This window comes from Epinephelus fuscoguttatus, linkage group LG2, assembly GCF_011397635.1.
Source record: "Epinephelus fuscoguttatus linkage group LG2, E.fuscoguttatus.final_Chr_v1".
Classification (NCBI taxonomy): domain Eukaryota; kingdom Metazoa; phylum Chordata; class Actinopteri; order Perciformes; family Serranidae; genus Epinephelus; species Epinephelus fuscoguttatus.
The window spans coordinates 27722775-27745172 of NC_064753.1; the positions used below are offsets into that span (position 1 = coordinate 27722775).

Consider the following 22398-nt stretch of genomic DNA (forward strand, 5'->3'; position numbering starts at 1 on the left):
AGAATCAATTACTTAATTATTTACAATTTTAAAAATAGAAATCACCATTAAAAATAGCAATGGTACAGACAAGAGATGCAAAGATAAAAACACTTACTTAACCTCATGTAATTATGTGAGCTAGCTTGCAAAAGGATTCATGGGTAACAGCCTATTATCAGTGTTGTGTACTATAATTCAAATGTTTTTTTATGAATATGCTGACTTACCTTCGTTAATCATATGTTAGATTCACGTTAATGTGTATTTTTAGATTTATTTTAACTTCTTAAAACAAAAAAAGCCCTTAAACTTAGTAACTGAGGGCCGCGGGTTAGAATCCAGCTCGCGGCCCTTTGCTGCATGTCAGTCCCCACTCTCGCTCTCTCTGTCTCCCCATTTCACCCTCTGTCCTGTCAATTAAGGCAAAAAAGCCAATAAAAATAATCTTTAAAAAAAAACAAAAAAAAAAAACTTAGTAACTGAGGACCCTGTAGGGGCCGTGGACCCCCTGATGGGTGTGGTGGAGTGTATGTGGATAGCATTACAATAAGAGACAATGAAAAGCAATTGAATTCCATTTGCTTTTGTTCCTGTTCTCGTACAATAAATATATATACTGTTTTTGTGTGTGTATGGGGGGGCTGCCCAGGGTGCTGAATGTGCTAGGTACGGCACTGCATTTAGGAAAGGTGGTAAGAGTAAGTGGTTTTTAAAATCCATGGTGTCCTGTTACATATGTGTTTTAGTAAAGAGATTACTTTGCAGTGGTCTATCTTCAGAATAAATAGGATCATCCATCTGAGTTTCCATTTCAGCCATATCAATCACCCCTGGACCAAAACGTCTTGACTGTCCACTCACCTTCATTAACTGAATTATTTATTTGCGTTCAGAGAGCTGGAACACAGACAGACACTAAAGGAGACGCAGACAAGGGCATCCAGTCTCACCCCATCCTGATTTTTTCATTCTGTGTACATTGATGTGCTCGACTTGAACTCATTTTTGGAAGTGGGCATTTTCTAATGGCGCTGACTAATGCATTTCAAATAGGCAATCTCACTTAATCGTGGAAGTTTCTCTGCACCTGTGTTGTTTGGTTTATTCACTTTTTATTTATTCATTTCAGCTGATGGGAACACAACAGCACACCCAGCGTGAGGACACAATTTAGACGTATCCAGAGTCTGTGTCGTCATGGCAATGTTTTAATATTAACAGGCCGTTTTTGGTTCACGTCTGCCAGCACATAACCTTCTGTGTGAAAATTAAAATTCAACTTTGCCCCCCTGTGCAGAGGCTGAGTGTTAAATTGTCCCACTGGGATGAGATTTTTTTCTCGCTTCTCACCTCTTCTGACCTTTCTCTGCAGAGATGGCTATCGATGACCTCCACTTATGTGCTTAAACATGCTGTAGATAATGTACAGGTCCTTTATAGATTATAACAGTCGGTCATGTTTGGTCAGGACTATTTTATTTCTGTTTGAATTAAAATGTGTCAGTTTCTGTCGCATGCTTTCTTCTATTAACTGCTGAGTTACTGACAAAATTAATCAGGTAATACATTGCTAAAATGTACACTGTCACATCAGGTTAACGACCTGCTTTCAAAAAAATCCAGATATTGAAAATGTCTTTAATATTCTGCACTGACAGTCAGCAAACCTTTCTCTTAAATGGTTTTATGTCTCCATTAATCGCTATATTTTGTACCTCTAGTGCCACCTACTGCTGCAAATATGAGTCTAATATGGACCCTGAATCCTAATTTCACATTTGCTTACACACTTCGGGCTGATGCCACTTTTTCATCAGATAAATCTCTAAATAAAGTGAGTGGAAAAATTCATGTCTTGTCATCTTTGTTAGTAACAACTGCTCTGACTTCACTCCACAGCTGTACGGTACTCAAATCTTTGAAAAGTTGGTTAGATGTCTGCAAAGTAAGATTTGATTGTGCGGTATATCCTTGCAGAAAAGCCCAGGTGTCACTAATGAAATCAATAATGGCTGGATTTCATTCCGCTGCTTCAGTTTCAGGGTCCTCGTATTGTGCGGGCTGTCACACAGTCATGTCTTGCTGGAATATCTGAATAGAGAGGAGCCATCTTTGTCACTGCTAACACCTGTGCTTTTGGTAATATGACAAGTCAGACAGTGTGCTGTGACAAAGGCCTGTTCATACAAGAGAGCTTAGATCTTACTTTTGTTAGCATTCTGTTTTTTGTTTTGTTGTTATCTTTAGCTTTTGTCCTCTGGCTCCAAAGTTTTTTATGGTTGAAATAAACTTTTATACTCCAAATGCTGTCTGAAGTTTATTTGTATGACCATAGGTGTGATGAGGGCCCCATTTTAGAGTTAATTCAAGCTGACAAATTTATCTGGCTAAAATAATCCTGGTTATTTCCATCCAGCTAATTTAAATCTTTGAAAGAAATCTGATTTATTTGTTAATCCTGCATAGCATTATTTTACACTACACTCGTATCTTGAAACAAAGGTAAATTGCATAGACTTGAAAACATGATTAGCCTTCATAAGACTGGCTGACTGCTCATGTGAGTAGTTATAGTAGGTATGCGTGTTGTGAAACTTCCCAAAATGCACCGGTGTGAGCCTGCAATAACAGATGTCATTTTCTTCTACAGTGTACTCCATGTTTCCAGGCTGTTAAACATTAGATATTAGAAGTGGATATGGTCAGACTAGAAGTGATGTTGGTGCACGATGAGTGGAAGATCTCCTCAACAGACATGAAAGAGACCACTTAGTGAAAACCATAAGCTTACTATTAAATGAAGCCTCACTACAACACATTATCCAGCAAAGTGAGTGCTGAAGTTCATCATTTAATGACAATTTAAGTCTCCATTCTCCTACTAGTAGTAGACTGTTTCAGCTGTTTGAGTATTTCCTTTAAGTTCTACTACATTTGGATCAGTTCTCTTGTGTAGACTGTTATACTTTCACCTAAGTATAGGTAACTCTTCATTGTGAAAATGTAGTTGTGATAATTATACCATTAGATCATACTGATTTTTTCAATAACCTGCATGTTCTTCTAAAATCATGTACACTTTTATTATAAATCCATAAAAGCAAGTTAGTTGTATTTAAAAACTATTGTGTTTGTGATTTGGCAAAAAAACCAACATCTTTGTCCTATTCAAGCTAACGGTCAATAAGCCAGCCCTTTTCCAGGTTTGGGCTTAAGGACTTGTTGCTCTAACAACAATTCCTGATATAAATTAAGATCGCTTGAAGAAACGAAAATCCAGACTTGTGGCTCAACTTCAACATTCTAATCTGAATAACTCATCCATGTATACAGAACGGGGCCCAGTGCTGCAATCTGAACCCAACAGTTATTCAGGCACATTCGATACTGTCTTTAAGTCACATCTCACCTCTGTTGAGAACTGTAAAACTGACTCCTACTCTGTAAACAGACACCGTGTCTTTTCCCTGATCTGCTGAGTGGCTCTACTCTATCATGTCCCTTAATCTCTGACTTCACCCTTCAAACTCTAAGGAGATAATAATCATGACATTCCCACAATGATCTTTTTAAACACTTTATTTTGCAAAGTTCCATAGTGACTATTTTCACTTCTTCTTCTCCACGTCCTGCTCTGCAGCCTCTTTGGCTCTCTTGGCACGGATGCCAAAAAGACGAGCGTTGGCGCGGGCCATACGCAGGCTGGCGAAAGCCTTGAAGTTCTTCTCATCCTCGGAGATAACCCGAGCCTTCTCCTTCTTGTGCACCTGGGAGACAAGAACAGGACATCAGTAAGCACACGTTTTTCGCACACTGTTTGATAATTCAGTGTCTGCCAAGTGGCAGAAACCAGCCAATTTACCACTGACTGATGCAAAACAGAGGCCCAAATTTGTGGTGCCAGTGTTTTAGGAAAACTAATTTGCTTTTCCAGTTTGATTTTTAAAAGCAGTCATCAGAAAAAAGGGTTCAAATGTTCATCAAAGTAGTACAGAGATTCCGGAGTTTTGTCATCATCTGACTGCTGTGACACTTCACATATTCACTGTCCTTATATTTCTTTGTCACTGAGAAAATGATGGTGTATGAATGGCAAATTACAAAATCCATCTTTTTTTCCACCCAAAAATACTCAAATTCATTTTCAGTGATCTCACTGTAATTAGTGTTGGGTGCTAGTACAATCTGAGGGATGAAAACTTACCGTCTTGATGGGCATGACTGGACCAGAGAGCTGAGTGGCCATCTTGAGTTCCTCCTCCTGAAAAGATTACCAACAGTTAATTCTTCAAGGCAACAGAAAACATCACGAGGCAGACAAACATCTACCTCACACCAACATTTGGGTGTTGTGAAATTATTCAAATCAAAGGCAGTCAGGAAAAAAAAAGCTTTGGGTGGTTATTCATTTTCAACCACAGTGATGCACTCACAGGCTGTATGGATGACAGGTGTAATATTAAATCTTAATGAGTACTCAATTAATTACGGGGTCTACAGGGATCTAATTTTTGTAAGTAAGCGTGCACTGACAATTGCGGCCGTGAGCAGTGTTTGGCCTTCAGCCTCCATTGTTATTCTGACTGCACAGCTGAAGTTTCTGTAGCATTACAGGTGGTCTGATGTTTTATTCATCAGATGGATGATCTCACAAAATAATCTCTCAAATCCATCACCACATGGTGAGTCAGTTTTCAAATTACATTGAATTTGAATAGTATGGGTGTGTCCCCAGTTTCATTAGATGATTTCAAATCTCAGCCTGACACGGCCAGACAAAATCTCATGTGCAAGTTAGTCTGGAACCTCTCAGTTCATTTTCTACAGGTCGTTAACAGCTGTAGTTTAAAAGTATGTCTGGACACAACTGAATAGACCTCCATCCAATCACAGCAACAATAGTTAGATTTAACGCAAATTCCAGTTTTCACAGCAGGCTGGTGTCCAGCCGAAGTGCTGGATGTAGCTTGTGTAATGGCAGCAACAGAATGTTTGCTGATCGAGCAGGCCATATGGGTCAGTCCGGGATCAGAGCTACTGCCTGCTCTCCTCCTAGCAAAGGCCAAAATACACCCCAGCTGAGCAGTGCATGCCAAAACAGACAGCCCTATGTTGGACTAAAGAGCGTCCATCCAATCCTGCAAACCAGTCTTTGATCAACACCACAGACAGCAGCCAAATTATTAACACCAATCTACCAGCCTACCCTCGGCTCAAACCACCGCCGCTACCTTATTTCTCCGATCACCATCACGGTCCCTTGTGTGCCACACTGGTTACACCATCAATATTTACACCATTGTTTAGCTTCAATATGTCAGTGACCACAAAAGCTAGGTTTATGCTCACCATAGAGTCCCAGATGCAAAGAGGCAAAAAAAAAAGTCATGTATTTTGCGTAAAGCGCTAACGCCCAACAACCTAACAGTCACTGTCTGATTCTGACACACACCCCATATTAGATAAACTGTTGCGACTGGCCCGACCTGCGCCAGATACGCTAGAAATCTGTCTGATTGGGAGAAGGACCAGACGCGTCTACCGGAGCAAATAAATCCTCCGCAATCAAATAAAAACTCCTGACACAATCTAATTAACCAGTAAAATGGCATTAAGAATTCAAATTATGATCTTTCACTGAAGGTGTGCTGCTGTCAGTGATCAAAGTTTGGCTCTATTAACTGTGTCCAGCAAAGATTACAGATGAATCACTACACTGAATGTAGAAAACTTGAAATATAAAAAGGGGGCACGTGAAGGTTACAGCTTTGAGCTCTCTCAAACACAAATCTCGACACTTATTTAAAATTCAGGGGGAACAAATTCATTTTTTTGACAGGGTTCTTTAAAACATTACTCATAAAAGCTTGTGTGAAAGCTTCTGAATTAATTTTCATAAGATAAAGCAGTAGTAAAATACTAGAGAGGGCTCACAAATTGTTCTTATTCAATTTTGAGGGATGACTCACTCCTACAGACCACATGCCTTTGATGAATGTTTTAACACTTGTTTTCTTCAGCCAAACAATGAAAAACAATTAGCAACCTCTACTACTGTCTGTCCAGTGCTTTACAGATTGGATGTTTAGTTTCCTTTAATCTTCTTTCATGCTCAGTGCGACAACGTGAAAAAGAAACTTACAGTGCTGTCTCCCTTCTTAGGAGCAGAAGCCTTCCTGGGGAACAGGATGAGCTTGGAGCGGTACTCCTTCAGACGCTGCACGTTGGCCTGAAGAGATTCTGTGGATCTGTTGCGACGGCGAGGGTCAACTGAAATGCCGATGGTGCGGGCTGTCTTCTTGTGGATACCAGCTGCCTGTAGAGTGGAACATAGTACACTGAAAGTTATGATTTGGACATAATGTTCAGGACTTGATAAGACACCCATGTCCAGGTTGTAACAATCAATTTGTTTTTTCATTTTGAGAAATGAAAAGCAGTCATCAGATAAAGGGTTCAAGGTATTCATCAAGCAAATACAGAGATTCCGGAGATTTGTCATCATCTGACTGCTGCGACGCAAATCACATTTGATGGTTCTTACATTTCTGAACATGTCTGCCCATGCTGATATGCACATACTTGGTGCTATTCTCTATTTACAGGAGACAGAGCTTCACTTGCAAATTCAATACGAGCACTGACATACACATTAATATTTAAAACATGAGCCTAGTCCTGACTTATTCAGGGTATTGATTATCTGTTTTATTAACATAATACGGCGTTTACAAGGGCAAACTTTTGCAGATTCTCATAAATATTGATGACAAATAAATGCACTCAACTACACCCCATTATTAATGATTCAACTCTTCAAATAAACTGGGGCACAGCACTCGTCACTCCCTCCCACTGTCTTTTTAGTGGCCAGAAATATCTTGTGTGCCCATTCCAAAACGCTGACATTTTACAGCAAACTGGTGTTAGTTTGCTCGAAGACATTTTGGCTGATGTGGAGGATCACACTCTGGGATGTGACGGTGTTATCACTTCAGTGGACATTTGCTTTCCTCTGCAGCTTAAATGCAATTGGTGATTGAAATAAAGGGATCATATTCATTAAGATGACGCCCAACAGAAAAGCAATGCATACTGCATATACTGTTTACTGTACAAAGCAGATGTGTACAATCTACATCAGTCACTATTTCTCATCTTTGAGCTACTTCTTGTGAAGGAAAACAAACAGGTGCACATGTTCTGAGGTCATGCACGTCATTTAGTCCTCCTCCCACAGCAGGCACATACAGGGGAGGAAAGAAGAGATACAGTTTGGCAAGAACATCAAGTCTTTGAGCAGCACTTTGTGTTCTTCTGCATCTATTGAGTTTTTTTGGTTGGGTAGGATGCATGATTCATCACAGAAAGGTTGAGCTTCTTCTGTTTTGCATCCACAGTTGTCAATAGCATTTCTGAGGTGGAGGTCAGCTCAATAAACAGTAGGTTTGAGTCTCAGTTATGCTGACATACAAATATGTTGACTACACAATCGAACACTGTCAATCAGTTGCTCTGCTGCTTTTCCCTCTTTGGTGTCGATTGATTCAATTCTTTGAGACAGTTTTCAAACACTGCACAGTATTACTGGAGACAATTAAAGAGTGATGTGGCAGATAAATGATTCCTATATGTGAAAACAGCTGTTAAAAGACAACTAGAAAGTATTACCTTGAGTTCCTCCAGAGTGAAGCCACGTCCGGCACGAACCTTGGTGTGGTACCTGATAGTGGGACATCTGACCTGTGGCCTCAATGGTCCAGCGACAGGGCGGGGGGCAATGCGACGGGCCTTAGCCTGGCGGGCCTTTCGCCTAAAGAAAGGTACATTAGTCACAACTACAGTAACCAAAAAAAAAAAAAAAAACCTTTCAGTCCCAGGAACTAGAAAAACTCAGGAACTATACAAGTCAGGTATGCATATTCTTGATTGTATTTCACCACCTCAAACATGACAATAAGACAAAAAACGAAATTGGGTAAGAAAAAAAATATGAAGTCAGTGTTTCATGACTAGATGTAATGAATGGACGCAAACAAGTCACGCAGCAGTCCAAAGTAGCGCAGTGTGCTGAGCATTAAGTTATTTATGCTTGTGTATATCAGAGTTGACAATTGGCGCACAGTAATGTTATGTTTTGTTTCTCTCACTAACTCACTAATTCTCGTCTCGTACTTTAGCCAGGAAATTGAAAACATAACTTTGTGTTTAATGTCAATTATTGCTCCCTTTGTCATAGTTCTGTGGTGGGGGAAAAAGAGGCTGCAAATCATGTATAGCAATAAGACTGCATGTTAATACTGGACTTGATCGTCTAAAATCATGTCTGTGTTAAAAGACATCCCACCTTCAAAAATTAAATGAAAAAATACATGAGCCCTCAAGGCTGATTTATTGTTGAGCGTGTCACACTTTTGACAGGTGTTGTTTGATGGATGAAATTATCCTATCTGACACTTTGCATCATGCCAAGCACATGTAGATTTATGTTATGTCTTGGGCACCGCCATAATATTTTGGCTTGCAATGTTTTTTCACGTTAGTGCGACAGGTAGATAAACTGTTTATTTTATTATATATTGAGTCATTGATTTTATATGCCAGCCCACCATAGTGAGTGTGGGGAATCTGGCATCCAGAGACCGACTATAAATATGATTGACGCTTCACTAAATGCAACAGAAACAGACCTGTAGCATCAAAAACAAAAAAAAAAGAAAAAAGAAAAAAGGAAAAAAAAAGCTGGGGTCTCTGGTTACCATGGAGACGACTGAAACCTTTTGCAGAAGAATAAATCAACAACAGTTCAACACTTCCATAAATCAGACTTAATACTTTCATTAACACCTCTGTTTAAAAAATACACATGAAAGCATATCAGAGCAGGATCACCACTATGTAACTTCACTGTTTTGATCATTTTTGTAGCCTTGTCCACATTTGGGGGTTAAAGACTTTCAAGACCTTTGAGGTTCAGCGCTGGTGAACTGCTGTTAAACAGGAACCTGATGTGTTCCTAGGCAGCACACCATTGGCCTCACATTAGAGAAAGTGAATTTGTGTGTTGTAATAATAAAAACCAGGATCTATTTTATGTTAATGTTTCAACTTCAGGTTGGTTTGTATTACTATACGTCTGTGTACACTAATACTGATCCGGCTGACATTTCATATTAGCAACGTGTGATCATCGCATTTAATTTCTTGTAGCCCATTATAGTTTTTCCCCCATTTATGGCATATGAGAAATATATACACAGATACTTAATTTCAATGCATCATTAACAGGTAGGTTTGGTCCACATGAAAGAGCAGTTTACATTAGGAGTGGGCAGATCGATACCAAAATATTGATAATACAGATACATTTCCACTTTGAAGATTGATCCTTGAGTCAATAGGAACAATACCATACAAGGGATCAGTTTCTCTCCTTGTCATACCTGCTTGTAATTCAAGAGTAAAACTATGTGCAAACAACATTCAGTTGTAAACACATCTAGTACATGCACTCTTTGCTTTTTTTCTTGTCTGCACTCAAGCAATTTACTCCAAATCCAGCAGCATCTTTTGAGTTTCACTCTCACTCAATGTCAGCATTAGGACAGTAAGCTCAACTCCCAGCTGGGGGTTGACGCAGGCTCTCAATTGTACTAGAATCATGTGCGCGTCCATAGCTATCCACAGAAGTTCAATGTGAAAAAGATGTCAAAGCCTGACTAGTTTAAACCCACTCATAATAATGACTTAATGAATGAGGAAAAAACACAAGAAAGAGAACTTGGAGCTGCACACGAAAAGAGGGTTAGGAGGAGAGTAATGCCTCAGCATCCAGACCCCAACACAAAGAGTTCACTGGCAGTGTCTTGTCAGAGAGGTTCAGACATGGAATATCCATGTGTGTCGTAGTGAAATTAATATTTTAGACAAATATATTCATTGGTGTTAGTCAATGTTATACTTTCAACTATAATTGGTCATCACTAGCGTTACTTGAGCAGATTTTTCACCTCATAACTTAGGACACACTGTTTTTTCTGACATATTAAAAAAATACACATTTAATAATAAAAAACACAATATCAGTATCAAAGTTCTGGCCCTGTATTACTTGGTATCAAATTCAAAACCAAGTTTTGTGGTATCCCCCACCCCAAGTTTACATGGTGACTGTGTCCAATAAATCATGCTGCTTATTCACAAGACGCTGTCTGTGTAGTGGATAATATTAAAGGAACTTAAAAACACATGTATCACATAATGAATCAATATGGCAGTACTGGTTTGCTTAAGAGTATAGCAGTTAGGTTATTTGCCCATCTCGTTCAGTCATACTCCTGCAACACAATGCGGTTCTCACCTGCGGATCTTCCTGGCTGGCTGATTGAACCAGGTGCGCACTCTTTTCTGCCAGTCCTTGTGAAAGTGAGGGTTCAGGAGCATCCCATTCCGACTGGGGGCCATGGCTGCTTACTTCCCTGCAATACAGCATGGTACACGGACATGAGCAGACTGTCATGCCGGCACACTGTGAGAACCCGAGGCTACATGTCAGATGCTAAGCTAGCAAGCTAACGAGGTTACTGGCTGTCTTAACAACAATTCAAGTTAAGCGAGTACTACACCCCACGGTAACTCGTCCTTGCTATTTCGGCACTTAACACGTATGCTCACTTTTATTTTAAGGGAAATTATTGCAACGTGGAGCTACATGTTGGCCCCTAACAGCTATGCTAACAGCCGCACACAAACACCACTTGACTGGGTATCACTACTAATACAGATGTTGTTTAGCAATTTATCGAGGACATCCTCAGACAATAATCACCTTATCTTAAAGGTGACAAAACCCTCTGTTACAGGTTGTAAGTGAAATTCACGAACACCGATGAAATACTAAGGATTAAAGCAGATTGTTTTTAAGTTTGAAGAGAAAAATTTAGCATACCTACTAGGGAGGAAAATGGCCGAAAGGAAAAAGGAAGTTGTAATGCGGTGGATTGTGGGATATGTGTCGACCAGCCAATGGTAGAACAGACCATACAGACCATAGTTATCAAAGAGTATTTACGCGAGAGTAATCCTCACACGAACAAACAACGTAAAATGGAACAAAAATGTATACAGCTAGTTAATGTAAGAATATGTTTGTTCATAAAAAGGTAAAATAAATCGTGTATCCTTGGAGGTTCCCTGTAAAATGACTTTAACTGAGCGCAGAGAGAACAATTTCATTTAAACTATACCGGAAGTATAAAGACGCGCTGTAACAATCTTTGTTAGGTTGCAGGAAAATCCATTTCATATTACTTTTTCATTATTTATTTTTTCTTTCGTTTAATTTTTACTCTGTATATGTGTGCCCCTGGTATGTTAATGAATTTATGTTTGTTCAATGTTTTTTTGTTTTTTTTTTTTAAATCCAACATGCGTTTGTTGTCATTACATACGACTTTGCCTAGACTTAATTATTCCATGGTTTTAAAAATGCGATTAATATAACGGCAGTTAATGCCGCTGGGTTTTAGTTTTGAAATATTTTAACGTTGTGTTATGGGCAAGAAGTGGGGTTGCCAAAATTATGGAGATGTATTAATCCAAAGATTTTTTTTTTTATTTATTTTTTTATTGGAAAAAAAAAATCAAAGACTGGACAAGGGTAGTAGCCTATAATACCACATGAAAGCCTTATAAGCTTCTTAGTACCTCACTGTGTATTATTAGTTAATATATTATAATTGTTTTAAATACATGTAATATGAGTTTGCAAAGCTTTATTAGTCTGTGGTAATTTTGCTCCATGTAATCATTTCATGAGCTCATTTTGTGTTCACTTGTTTGACACAGTACATTTTGAATTGGCTATTACAGTTAGTGGTGAAGTTTTTGTGTTGGCCACTAGATGTAAGCCTAGCATGTTTCAGTAGTAGTCAGCAGTAGGCTTGTTAGATTGACTTACAGTCAGTGTACTGACAGGCTTCAGTTAGTCCCACAGATTATTTCTGAAGTTAGCCAGCATATAGATAGTTAATTCATGGTAGCAAGAGGGGTATAGCTCTAAGTATGCGGCTGTATTTGGAAGTGACCAAGTACAAAACATTCAGACTGTTATTTTCTGATTTTGTGTTGAATACTTGAAAGACTAAAACTTTGTGTGAAGTGTCTTATTTACCATTGTGTCCAAAAACTGCGCTGATTAAAACCAAACTGTCATATAACTGCATCAGATCATGGGTTACCAAACTGGGCTACAAACAAAGGGGTCAGGGGCCACTAAGCTCTGGTCTCTTTGAAATGACTGCTATTAGCGTAGCATTTCTTGTGTCAGAGGTTACAGTAAACAAAGCGGACAAACTGTTGTTGTTTTGTTTTTTACTCCTGATCAGAGACCTTTCAAGGAGAGAAAGAATACTGAGATAATAAGTCTGATTCAGTACATAATAAATGTTGTTGTGACTGTTTTCTAATAGGTAAGAGTGGGGACTGTCTCAGAATTCATCAGTGAAGCTGCTGCATAAAAACTTGTGAAAACAAGCATTCATCCCTACATACTATAGGTACAAAGGGCAGCCTGCTATGACATACATATATTTATTATCATTCATATTCTGTTTAATCAGTTTTTAGCCCAGAATTTGAAGGAACTGGCGGGATTACATTTCACCGTAACTGTTACCTTTTATAATAATTTGGCAAATAGAAAAAAAATGAATCCAAAACTCACCTCTGTCATGTGTAAAAACATCGACTTGTACCCTTTTATGTGAGCATAAATCAGAACAGGACAGCACAAACCTGACAAAGCATTTTTTTCATTTTACGCTTCATATACAACCTTCAGCAAAACCCTGAGCTTCACAATTTGATTTCAGGACACTTAAAAAATCTCAAATAGAATCAAATCAACCATAAATGTGAAAATAAGTTCAAGTTTCAGGCTGCTCTTGCTTGAGCCTGCCTGTGATGTGTATTTCCATTAATAAACAGCCTACAGATGAAGAACATTACAGTGGCATCAGAGACCGTGGTAATCACATGATGGTGCTATGCAGTACATTACTGCAAGGACTGCCATTTCTTTTATTAAAGACAGAGGACATTTAATAATAATGCACATACCAGTATGTAGAAAATGTATGAAAGGTCACAGTAGTCTCCTCTTATGAGAATCATTTCCTACTAATCCCATGTGGATACATTCAAGACAGTTTTTTGTGCACAGGCCTGTCTCAACTCGTTTCTCTGCACGTCCCTTTGTCCTCTGTTGAGACAATGGAGGGAGTATAAAGACATTCAAAAAGATAATTATAGGTGTAGGTCAAATAAAATAGCTTTCATACATCACTTGTCGCAGTGATCGTAAACTGTGCCATAGACACAGACTCAAAAGGAAAATGTCAACAGCTCCTTCTTTATGATTCCTTGATATCAAGCATAAGTGGATCACTTTTAGGGCAGAGTAATTATAAAACTAATCTGAATATAGTCCTAATTAAATTCTTTTTAAAAGCCTAACAAAAGGAGCAAACTGGAATCGCTGCCCACTCAATCTATCAGAGGAGTATGACAAGAAATGGTTGTGAAATGCATTTTAAGAGCATCATGTTTTGTTCTTTTGAAGCAGTGGAGACATGTCAAGTGTAAAAGATGTCACTACGAACAAATATGTAGTTTTTAATGGGAGACTTGGATGATACACAAGTAGGTCAGCACAGTAGACTTCTTTAAGAGGAAGTTATTGAAAGGACATTTGGTTTAAACTACATTTTTAATGGTAATGTTGTAGGATAAAGTGATCTTGAGGTTCTCAGTGACTTTAACCACCTGTGACATTATTTCAGTGTATTAGTTTTCACCTAGAAAACTAACCACAGGTCTTATTTTCCATGATCAGCCTGAGAGTGCAGTTTTTACTTTGGTCACTGATTTTAAAACCGCTGCTTCATTAATCATTAATCAGCTGCAATCTTTGCCTATGTTCACCTGAGGGCAAAGGTCAAGGTGTGCAGAACTATAACAAGCGAAAAGAAACAGCATGATGTCAGCAACATGATATGAACATGAAAACAGCACATCATAAACTGTGCATGAGTCTTTTAATTAGATGTTAAGTTATGTTGTCCCTGTTGTTCTATGAGTTGTTACCATCTTGACATGAACGCCATCACAACACATTCCCTGAATTTTAAAGCTGCTGGTTACTTCACAGACATAAAGAAAAGAATCACGGCAGTGTAAGGACCAAACTTTTATTATATGAATGTGACACGGCTCTTACAATCACTTTCCATCTCTGCACATGGAGCAAAACACGAGGAACACGTTCACTGACAGATGTTGAGATTAAGAGCCCGTTGGGTCAGCTAGTAGCTAAACAAATCCTAACCTACGTGGAAGATGTTACTGAGGATTTTTAATTATTTTGATAGCACACTTCCAGTATCAAAATAAATACCACAGATAAGAAAGAGTGTCACGCAAGATGTTAGTAACCCTGCCTACTAATCTTTGATTTCAATGACATTACAAAAACAGCACAGTCAGTTCATCCATTTATTCTTCAAGTGACTTAGTAAATTTATCATATGCAGCTTGATCCATGAGGCCATCGAGTTCCTCTGGCTTTTCAATGGTCATCTTGATTAGCCACCCTGAAACGCAACAGTTCATATTTCAAAAGCCGAAGAAAAAAAACGTTATGAACAAGCTGTTCTCTTATTCTGCATTGGCAACTTGTCATCCAGCTTGGCAACAAACCTACTGGGAGAAATGTACTGGAAAAGAACAACGGTGACTTTGAGACGCTTACCCTCTGCATAGCAGGCTTTATTCACAAGTGCAGGATTCTCTGCCAGCTCTGTGTTGATTTCAGTCACTTCTCCTGTCAGCGGAGAGTATAGCTCACTGGCAGCCTTTACGCTTTCCAAGGCACCAAACTCCTCTACAACACACACATACACACACACACACAGACACACACACACACAGACACAACATGACACATTCTTATCACACTACTGAAATCAATTACTTTCAGAAATGTGAGGTGTATTCCAGGCTCTTACCCAACTGTTCAAGTCTTTGGCCAATTTCTGGGAGTCCACAGTAAACCACATCACCTAATGCTTCCTGAAATGAGAGAGCAAAATGTATGAATTACAACAGTATTATAAATATCACATAAAAGTAAGTAAAAGCAGTAAAAAAATTTTTTGTCTCGCATGCCTCCACAGAAAATGTTTTTGCATTTTATAGCAAAAAATGTATTTCAGTCAGGACCACTTTTGTCAAAGAAAACTTGATTTCCATGCAGTATTATATTTGGCGGTATGGCTCTGTTCTGGGGCCTCTCTGCCTTTCCTAAAGCAGAGAGAGCACACCTATTTGCCCTTTCACGCGCATACGAGAACAGCCTGAGGCAGAGAGAGAACACCTCTCTGCCCTTCCATGCGCCTACATGGAAAGCCTTAGCTGAAGAGAGCAGCAGAAAAGACCCCCCATGAACAAAACAGAGCAGCATTAATGACAAAAAGAAATGACATCTATAAGTCAGACACAGCCTGAAAAGGAGGAGCTGGGGTGGGGGCGGGTTGCAGAGCGGCTTGCAGAGGAAGCAGCAATAGTAGGCAGGCCAGGGCAGTTTACATAGGGCGCCCTGAATGAGATTTGCCAATTGGTTGCATAGAAAGGAAACATGTGATCTATCAGCTGACTCCCTTCCATCAATCAGCTGCTCCATCAGTTGATTGGCTGTTTGAGATCAGCTGGGATGTGAGCTGAACTACTGCTATTCTCAGTGTTTGGGAAGTACTGAACACAAATCAAATCAAATCAACTTTATTTATATGGCACTTTTCATACAACAGTAACACAAAGTGCCTCACAGAGGTTAAAAACAACAAAGATCCAAAACAGAAAACAAAAAGAAAAGAGAAAACCCAACCCTCCCACCCCACATACAGATACATAAATATACATATACGCACACACACACAGATACACACACACACACACACACTAGCTATCACTAAAGAGACATGGCCGAGCACCGAGACCCGAGGCAAGGAAAAAGCCACCTCTGGGGGCCGTCTACACCGAGAGGGCCCACGGTCCACGGCCACAGGGAGCGCCGCCATAGAGACCTCCCTGACCCGGGCAGACATGAGGCTCCACACCGCGGTGCAGTGCCCTACAGCCACCCAGGTCAGAGCGGTCTCCCGACGGCACCCCCGTCGGGAGACCAGGAACAACTCTCAGTGTGGCAGGCCCCCATGAGGAAACACTGGAGCTAAAAACTGAGGGACTAAAACAGTAAGATAGGATAAAATGTGTAAAAAGAACCAAATAAACAAAAAGCTATTTAGCTCATAAAATTGAGTTAATAGCTAGGTAAGAATGATCTAAAACAGAGACATAAAATGCATCAAAACTAAAACCTATAGGCTAACTAAGATAACAAAAGATAAAGGTTAAATGAGATAAGAACGTAAAAAGAGGAAGGGTAAGAACATAAAAAATAAATAAAAAATAGATAATAGATAGATTAATCGGTTATAAGAGGAATTTAAAATAGATGAATAAAGAGATCAGTTAAAAGCCTGATTAAAAAGATGAGTCTTGAGCCTCTTTTTAAAAACATCAACAGTCTCTGCAGCTCTGAGGTTCTCCGGGCAGGCTGTTCCACAGTCGGGGGCCATAATAACTAAATGCCACCTCCCCGTGTGTTTTAGGCTGAATACACTGTCCTAAACCATACAAATTTACTACTAAGAACTTAAGTTTCAATAAAACCTTAATACTTTAGGGTGCTTGACAATGCAGGTAAAACTGACCATATATGTCCAATGTGTTATAGATAATGGTATCCATATACAAACTGGCTGGAATTTTAAGTTGTTACTATCCTTTGGCTTGCTTTATCCTAGTCCTGAAATGAGACTCAAACATGGTGACTAGTGAAAGATACTCTACTCCAGTGGTTCCCAACTGGTCCAGCCACAGCATCCAGATTTCTCCTTAGGCATTAGTTCAAGTTCCACACAGTTTTATATATATATATATATATATAGATATATGTATTCAGTGTCATACAAGCTAGTTAGCTGTCTCTGTGAAGTAGCTTCCCATTGGTCACTCACTGTACAGCAGGAAAGGATACTTCAAAATAAAAGCTTTGTGCCAAAAATTCACTGTACTTGAAATAAAGTGTGTTTTTTTTTACAAACTTGACATGTTTGCCAGTCACTTGCAGTCCATTCAGAGTGGACCCACCAGTTGGGAATCACCTCTACTCTGTAATTTGTGATGGGAAAGCAAGCTAGTCTGTAGCATGCCAGGAAGTAGACATGTGTGGACCTCAAATACCAGGGTCCTCATAGATTGTATCAGTACTGTGTAGACAAAGTTTAAAACTCGCTCTGCTGAAGTCCATACAAGATTATTGGTATTTATCAAATGTGTCTGGAACACCAGTAGGAAATGTGCACACTGTGTCTTATTTACTCCTCCTAGATAACTGCTTGTAGTCAAAATGTTGCCTTTAGAGAATGTAAGCAACTTCACTCATCTCTGGCTTTAACAGGGAGCAGTCTAAGATAAGGAAACTATTTAAGTCTAGCTGTGAGGTTGCAGAACTGAAACTTCTCCCGAGTGTCAAGTGTGTAGCATACGGTGGGCAGTGTGACAACAGGGATACATGAATAGCTCTGTCTAGAACCGATGTTTGATTACTGTAGAAACATGGCGAATCCCAGGCTGGTTTGTTTACGGAAGCGACATTTATTTACTTGTGAGAAAATTCTGTTTTTCTGAATGGATTAATGTTTTTATCTCAGAATTTTTTGAGATAAGTTTTCATGAAAAAAAAATCTGCTTTTATTTTTCTGAATTAATGAGATTATTATCTCGTAAATTCACAAAAAAAAACAGTTTTTCTTTTAGATTTCTGAGATAATAATCTTTTGCTGTGGTCCATTTTTGGTTTGGGATTTTTTAGAAAACCTGACACACATTTAAAGAAACCTAGGGGTGTTATATTTTCACTAATATAACACCGGTTTTGCCATTTGCCAAACAAATGACATGTAGCAAAAACCACACATAAAAGGCCAATTTCTATATAAAAAATAAAATTAAAAAAATAAATAAATAAATAATGACTGATCTATGATTTAACCCCTTGAAACCTGAGCAAATTGTCTTGATTTCTTTTAAAAACATGGACAGAAGGCAATGAGCAACGGAAGAAGAAATGAGCCAAAAAAATAGCAAGAAATTAGTAAAAATAGAAAATAAAAAACAAGAAAATTAGTAAAATTTAAAAAAGAAACATGGCAAATCCATTAAAGATGACCCACTCTGTATGTACGTAGATATAAATGGCTCATTCTAAGGAAATGAAAACACTATGATTTTTATATTTAGGTGATTGTTTACTTATAAAAACATTGTTATTGTTATTATTATTATATAGCATTTCTGCTGATAGCATCACCTAAATCCTACACACTGGATATTCAGAGAGTTTTAGAGAACTGCAGGAGCACTGACTTTGAATTGGGTCAGAGTCCTGCTCAAAGTTCACATTCCCAAGTACAGTATAGGTGCAGATCGATAAAGTCCACACTTTGCTCAGAAATAATCATATCCACAGTTTATGGGCATTTCTTTCCAAATGCAGCGGTGATATGAGGGTTAATGAATATAAACACAGGTAGTAAAACACTGCAAGGTGGACGTGTGTGAAAACTTCCAGCCTGATATTGGACATGTGGGCAGTGACTGAGTCTTGAAACAAGCTAGACAAGTTTGACAATGCAAATCATTTCCTCTGCAGATGTGACATTATCTTGCATCACATTAAACTACTTTGGTCTGTTCATCAGCAGAGATTAAATCATTTGAACTTCCAATGTGACACAGTGATCAGCAGCAGAAGTGGAACAGCGCCCCCAAGTTTAGTAAGAGCGAACGTTTTACTAAAAGCTGCGTTCAAGTCAAAAACAAAAGACACCTGCCTTCATTCATAGCTTTGACCACCACTGTAAGGAGGTGCCTGCCCTTGAGATTTTCTGCACACCACAGCAGTTTGGCGGTAATCAATTGTCTCAAACAATAGTCATAAAACAGTAAATTAGCCTGTTATAGTACAGTTACAGTTGCAGGTGAGGACAAAGGGCAGCACTGAACTGCAGACATTAACATCTCACGATTCCTAGATGGCCGTCGGTAAACCTCTGAACAAGGAGTGTCATAAATCAAAGATTAGTAAGAAGGCCCAACAACATACCTGAGCATAATTGCTGATACCCACTGTGCCAACTCCATCTTCCACTCGCACCCACTCGTGCTTATCTGTGAACTTTAGGGCTGCAGAGAGAACAAGGGAATCATTTAGCTTGGAACAGATGAATTAATTAGTATGAGTCAGCAACATGAAGCTTGAATGTGACAGCTCTTAGAGAGAACACTGTCGAAGCACTTCATTTGGATGGACAAAGCCGACAAGTATGCTGTTTCTTATGCACCATATTTAGTTAATCATTTATGATTAAAGAAACTACAAAGATAACTTGTCCTGAGCGTTCTGCAGGTGCAGTTTTGGATCCTGAGCATCAGTGTTTCAATAGAAAAAAGGTGCAGTATCTGGTTGGGTCAGATCTGCATTTAAAAAACTGGATTTACAGTTAGAGCCCGTTAATGCCAAGCTCATGCTGTCATCTTTACAATGCCCTGAGGGAGGAATCACAATGCCTCAACAATCCCCACTGCTGGAATCAGACCATGCAGAAAAATACAGGTTTGAACCAGATTGTGAACTGTGCAAGATGCTGATGCATGACCGGAAAGAGCAGAGTCATTCCTTGGAGCTGGATAATCCTGCTGTGAAAATTATGTATTAAAATATAAAGCAACCTTTAAATAAAGTGTTACCATTTCACAGGGTGCAGGAATAATGAATGAAAGCAATAACTGGGAGAACATGTTGAAATTTCAGACCACATGCACACATACAATACAACCTCCACAGCTATCTGTGGCTTAAACCCAGGCTTTAGGGTGACTCCTGTTTAATAGGCTGCTACTCAGTGCACGAGACAGTTAATTTGTTTTATATGGTCATACGTTAACATCCCAATTTGGAGCTCGTGGTCTGACCGTCTCTCAATGAAACAGCAAAGCCTTTAGCTGATCTAACAAGAGGCTGATAAAGTTTTTGGACTTGTGCAACCCAAACTTTGAGCTGCCCTCTCCGCTCTGTCGCATTCCTCTGCCCCGCTGTGGGAAAGTGACACAAACTGCGTGAGTTGTTTCGCCCATTACAGACAGACAGGAATGTGTGACCACTAACCAGCCCGCATGTTAGTATGTAACATTACGGAGAGATATGTTACTGATTTTTTTTTCTTGTACCTGTGGACAGGGCCGAGCTGGTCCTCAGTGTCCGCGCTAAGTCGCTCCTCCACAGCAGCCGGGTCGCTGGAAGCTGCGCCGCCGACGAGAGTTGAGGCAGTCTGGGAGAAAAGTTTGCAGAGAGGCACCGCAGCGCTGCTCTCATCGCCATCTTCACTCTGTGTGTGTGTGTGTGTGTGTGTGTGTATGTGTGTGTGTGTCTCCACTTGTCGGGTGCGCTTACACTTGACCGCGGGAGCGCGCACCATCCCACTGTTTGCGCGTTCCCGCCGGGATGGTGGGAGGTGGGTTAGTTCAGCTCGGGTTCAAAACGGTGTGGAGCGAACATATAAACATTTATACTGACATGAGGGCAGGTTGGTTTGTTTACGGATACTACATTTATTTACATGTGAGAAAATCTGCTCTGTTTTTCTGAATAGTCAAAATTATAATCTCAGAATTTTGAGAAAAGTTTTCATGGTAAAAAATCGGCTCTTTTCTGAATTAATGAGAATATTAGCTCGTAAATTCACAAAAAAAAACGGGTTTTTTTGTTTGTTTGTTTGTTTGTTTTTTGTTGTTTTTTTAGATTTCTGATTTTCCTGTGGTCCATTTTTGGTTTGGGATTTTTTAGAAAACCTGACATACATTTAAAAAAACCTACGGGTGTTATATTTTCACTAATATAACCTTTTTTTTTGCCATTTCCATTAGGATATGTCTTGTCCATCACAATAAACAAAGTGATGGAAATGACTCCAAAGTCTGTCTCAAAAACAAATGACATATAGCAAAAACCACACATAAAAGGCCAATTTCTATATAAAAAATAAAATAAAAAATAATGACTGATCTATCATTTAACCCCTTGAAACCTGAGCAAAATGGCTTGATTTCTTTTAAAAACATGGAAAGAAGGCGATGAGCAACGGAAGAAGAAATGAGCCAAAAAAAGTAGCAAGAAATTAGTAAAAAGAGAAAATTAAAAACAAGAAAATTAGTAAAATTAAAAATAGAAAGACAGAAAGAAAGAAAAAGAAAGAAAGAAAGAAAGAAAGAAAATTCTGATAATTCTGTAACACAATTTTAAAATGTAATAATAATAAAAAATTATAATATAGTTTGTCCCTTACTTTTTTTCCTTATTCTTTTTAAGAATAATTTTCTAAATATTTTCTCTTTTTTTCATCTTTTTTTGGGCAGTTTGTACCAAGTTGCTCATTGCCTTCTTTCTCATGTTTTTGAAAAAAAAAAAAAAAATCCAACAAATTTGCTTAGTAGGCATCTCAAAGCAGCACAAGAAAAGTGTTGCTCCAGGTTTCAAACGGGTTTTTTGTATGGGGTATGCATGTTTCTTTAAGTCAAGTGAGCATGACAAAAATAAAAAAAAATAAAAATAAAAAATGTTTTTAGTTTTAGAATCCTCCTAATTCAGAAAAAATGCATTTTTCTTTTCATGAAAACTAATAATTTCTTTAATGTAGAAAAACAGGGCTTTTTTTCATAAATGCATTACACTTCTGTCCTTTTCCCTCGTTAATCTTCACAAATTAACAGTGTCAGAAGTGTTCAGATTTTCTACTTTACTAACCGTAAAAATACTCTATCACAAGTAAGTTCCGCTTTCAAAATTTTTACTTTGGTAAAAGCACAAAATGCACTTAAAGGACCGTTGAGCAGGATTTAGTGGCACATGGCAGTGAGGACTGTAAATTCCAACCAGCTGAAATTTCTCCCGTGTGTCAAGTATGAACTCCCGGTTAGGATTCCTTCAGTGTTCATTGCTTAAGAGGTTTTTACCGGGAGCCAAATTATCCACAGAGGTTTCCTCCTCTCCAAAACAAATGGACCTAGTGATTAAAACCAATAACACTGAAGAAAGCAGTTTCACGTTACAACTAATTTTTTTCAGCTCTGTTCGACTCATCGTGAGGAGGCTGCCAGCTATGGTAGCAAGACTCTAAAATGCAAATTTCCATGTCCATCTGACTTGTCCACTCTGAGCTACTGCAGAAACCCAGA

General features: G+C 38.8%; 2 protein-coding genes and 2 non-coding genes across 4 annotated transcripts; all 4 read right to left on the bottom strand.

The window, feature by feature from the left end:
• Positions 1-3546: 3546 nt before the first annotated feature.
• rpl13 (ribosomal protein L13) lies at positions 3547-11016 on the bottom strand. The gene is made up of 6 exons (XM_049602257.1): positions 10931-11016; positions 10343-10460; positions 7654-7795; positions 6125-6298; positions 4187-4243; positions 3547-3749 (listed from the first exon to the last, which is right to left on the bottom strand). The coding sequence occupies exons 2-6, from the start codon at positions 10444-10446 to the stop codon at positions 3591-3593; spliced, it is 636 nt and encodes a 211-aa protein (XP_049458214.1). The 5' UTR covers positions 10447-10460; positions 10931-11016; the 3' UTR covers positions 3547-3590.
• LOC125882637 (small nucleolar RNA MBII-202) lies at positions 3920-3998 on the bottom strand. Its single transcript, XR_007448354.1, has one exon. It is a non-coding gene; the product is annotated as a small nucleolar RNA MBII-202 (small nucleolar RNA).
• LOC125882643 (small nucleolar RNA MBII-202) lies at positions 6407-6486 on the bottom strand. The gene has a single exon (XR_007448355.1). It is a non-coding gene; the product is annotated as a small nucleolar RNA MBII-202 (small nucleolar RNA).
• A 3201-nt stretch (positions 11017-14217) lies between the features above and the next one.
• On the bottom strand, positions 14218-20638 carry gcshb (glycine cleavage system protein H (aminomethyl carrier), b). Its single transcript, XM_049599540.1, has 5 exons — positions 20395-20638; positions 19271-19350; positions 15048-15111; positions 14792-14923; positions 14218-14633 (listed from the first exon to the last, which is right to left on the bottom strand). Exons 1-5 carry the CDS (start codon positions 20543-20545, stop codon positions 14536-14538), a joined length of 525 nt encoding a protein of 174 aa, XP_049455497.1. The 5' UTR covers positions 20546-20638; the 3' UTR covers positions 14218-14535.
• Positions 20639-22398: the final 1760 nt, after the last annotated feature.

Bases quoted from the DNA above. Each gene is read 5' to 3' on its own strand.
- gcshb (XM_049599540.1), bottom strand. From the start codon at position 20,545: ATGGCGATGAGAGCAGCGCTGCGGTGCCTCTCTGCAAACTTTTCTCCC. The intron at 15,112-19,270 runs GTATGTTGTTGG...CTCTCATTTCAG, and splicing joins GTATCAGCAATTATGCTCAG to GAAGCATTAGGTGATGTGGT. The intron at 14,924-15,047 runs GTAAGAGCCTGG...TGTGTGTTGTAG, and splicing joins CCAAAGACTTGAACAGTTGG to AGGAGTTTGGTGCCTTGGAA.
- rpl13 (XM_049602257.1), bottom strand. From the start codon at position 10,446: ATGGCCCCCAGTCGGAATGGGATGCTCCTGAACCCTCACTTTCACAAG. The intron at 4,244-6,124 runs GTAAGTTTCTTT...TAATCTTTTCAG, and splicing joins CTAAGAAGGGAGACAGCACT to GAGGAGGAACTCAAGATGGC. The intron at 3,750-4,186 runs GTAAGTTTTCAT...CTTGTCTCCCAG, and splicing joins CAGTCATGCCCATCAAGACG to GTGCACAAGAAGGAGAAGGC.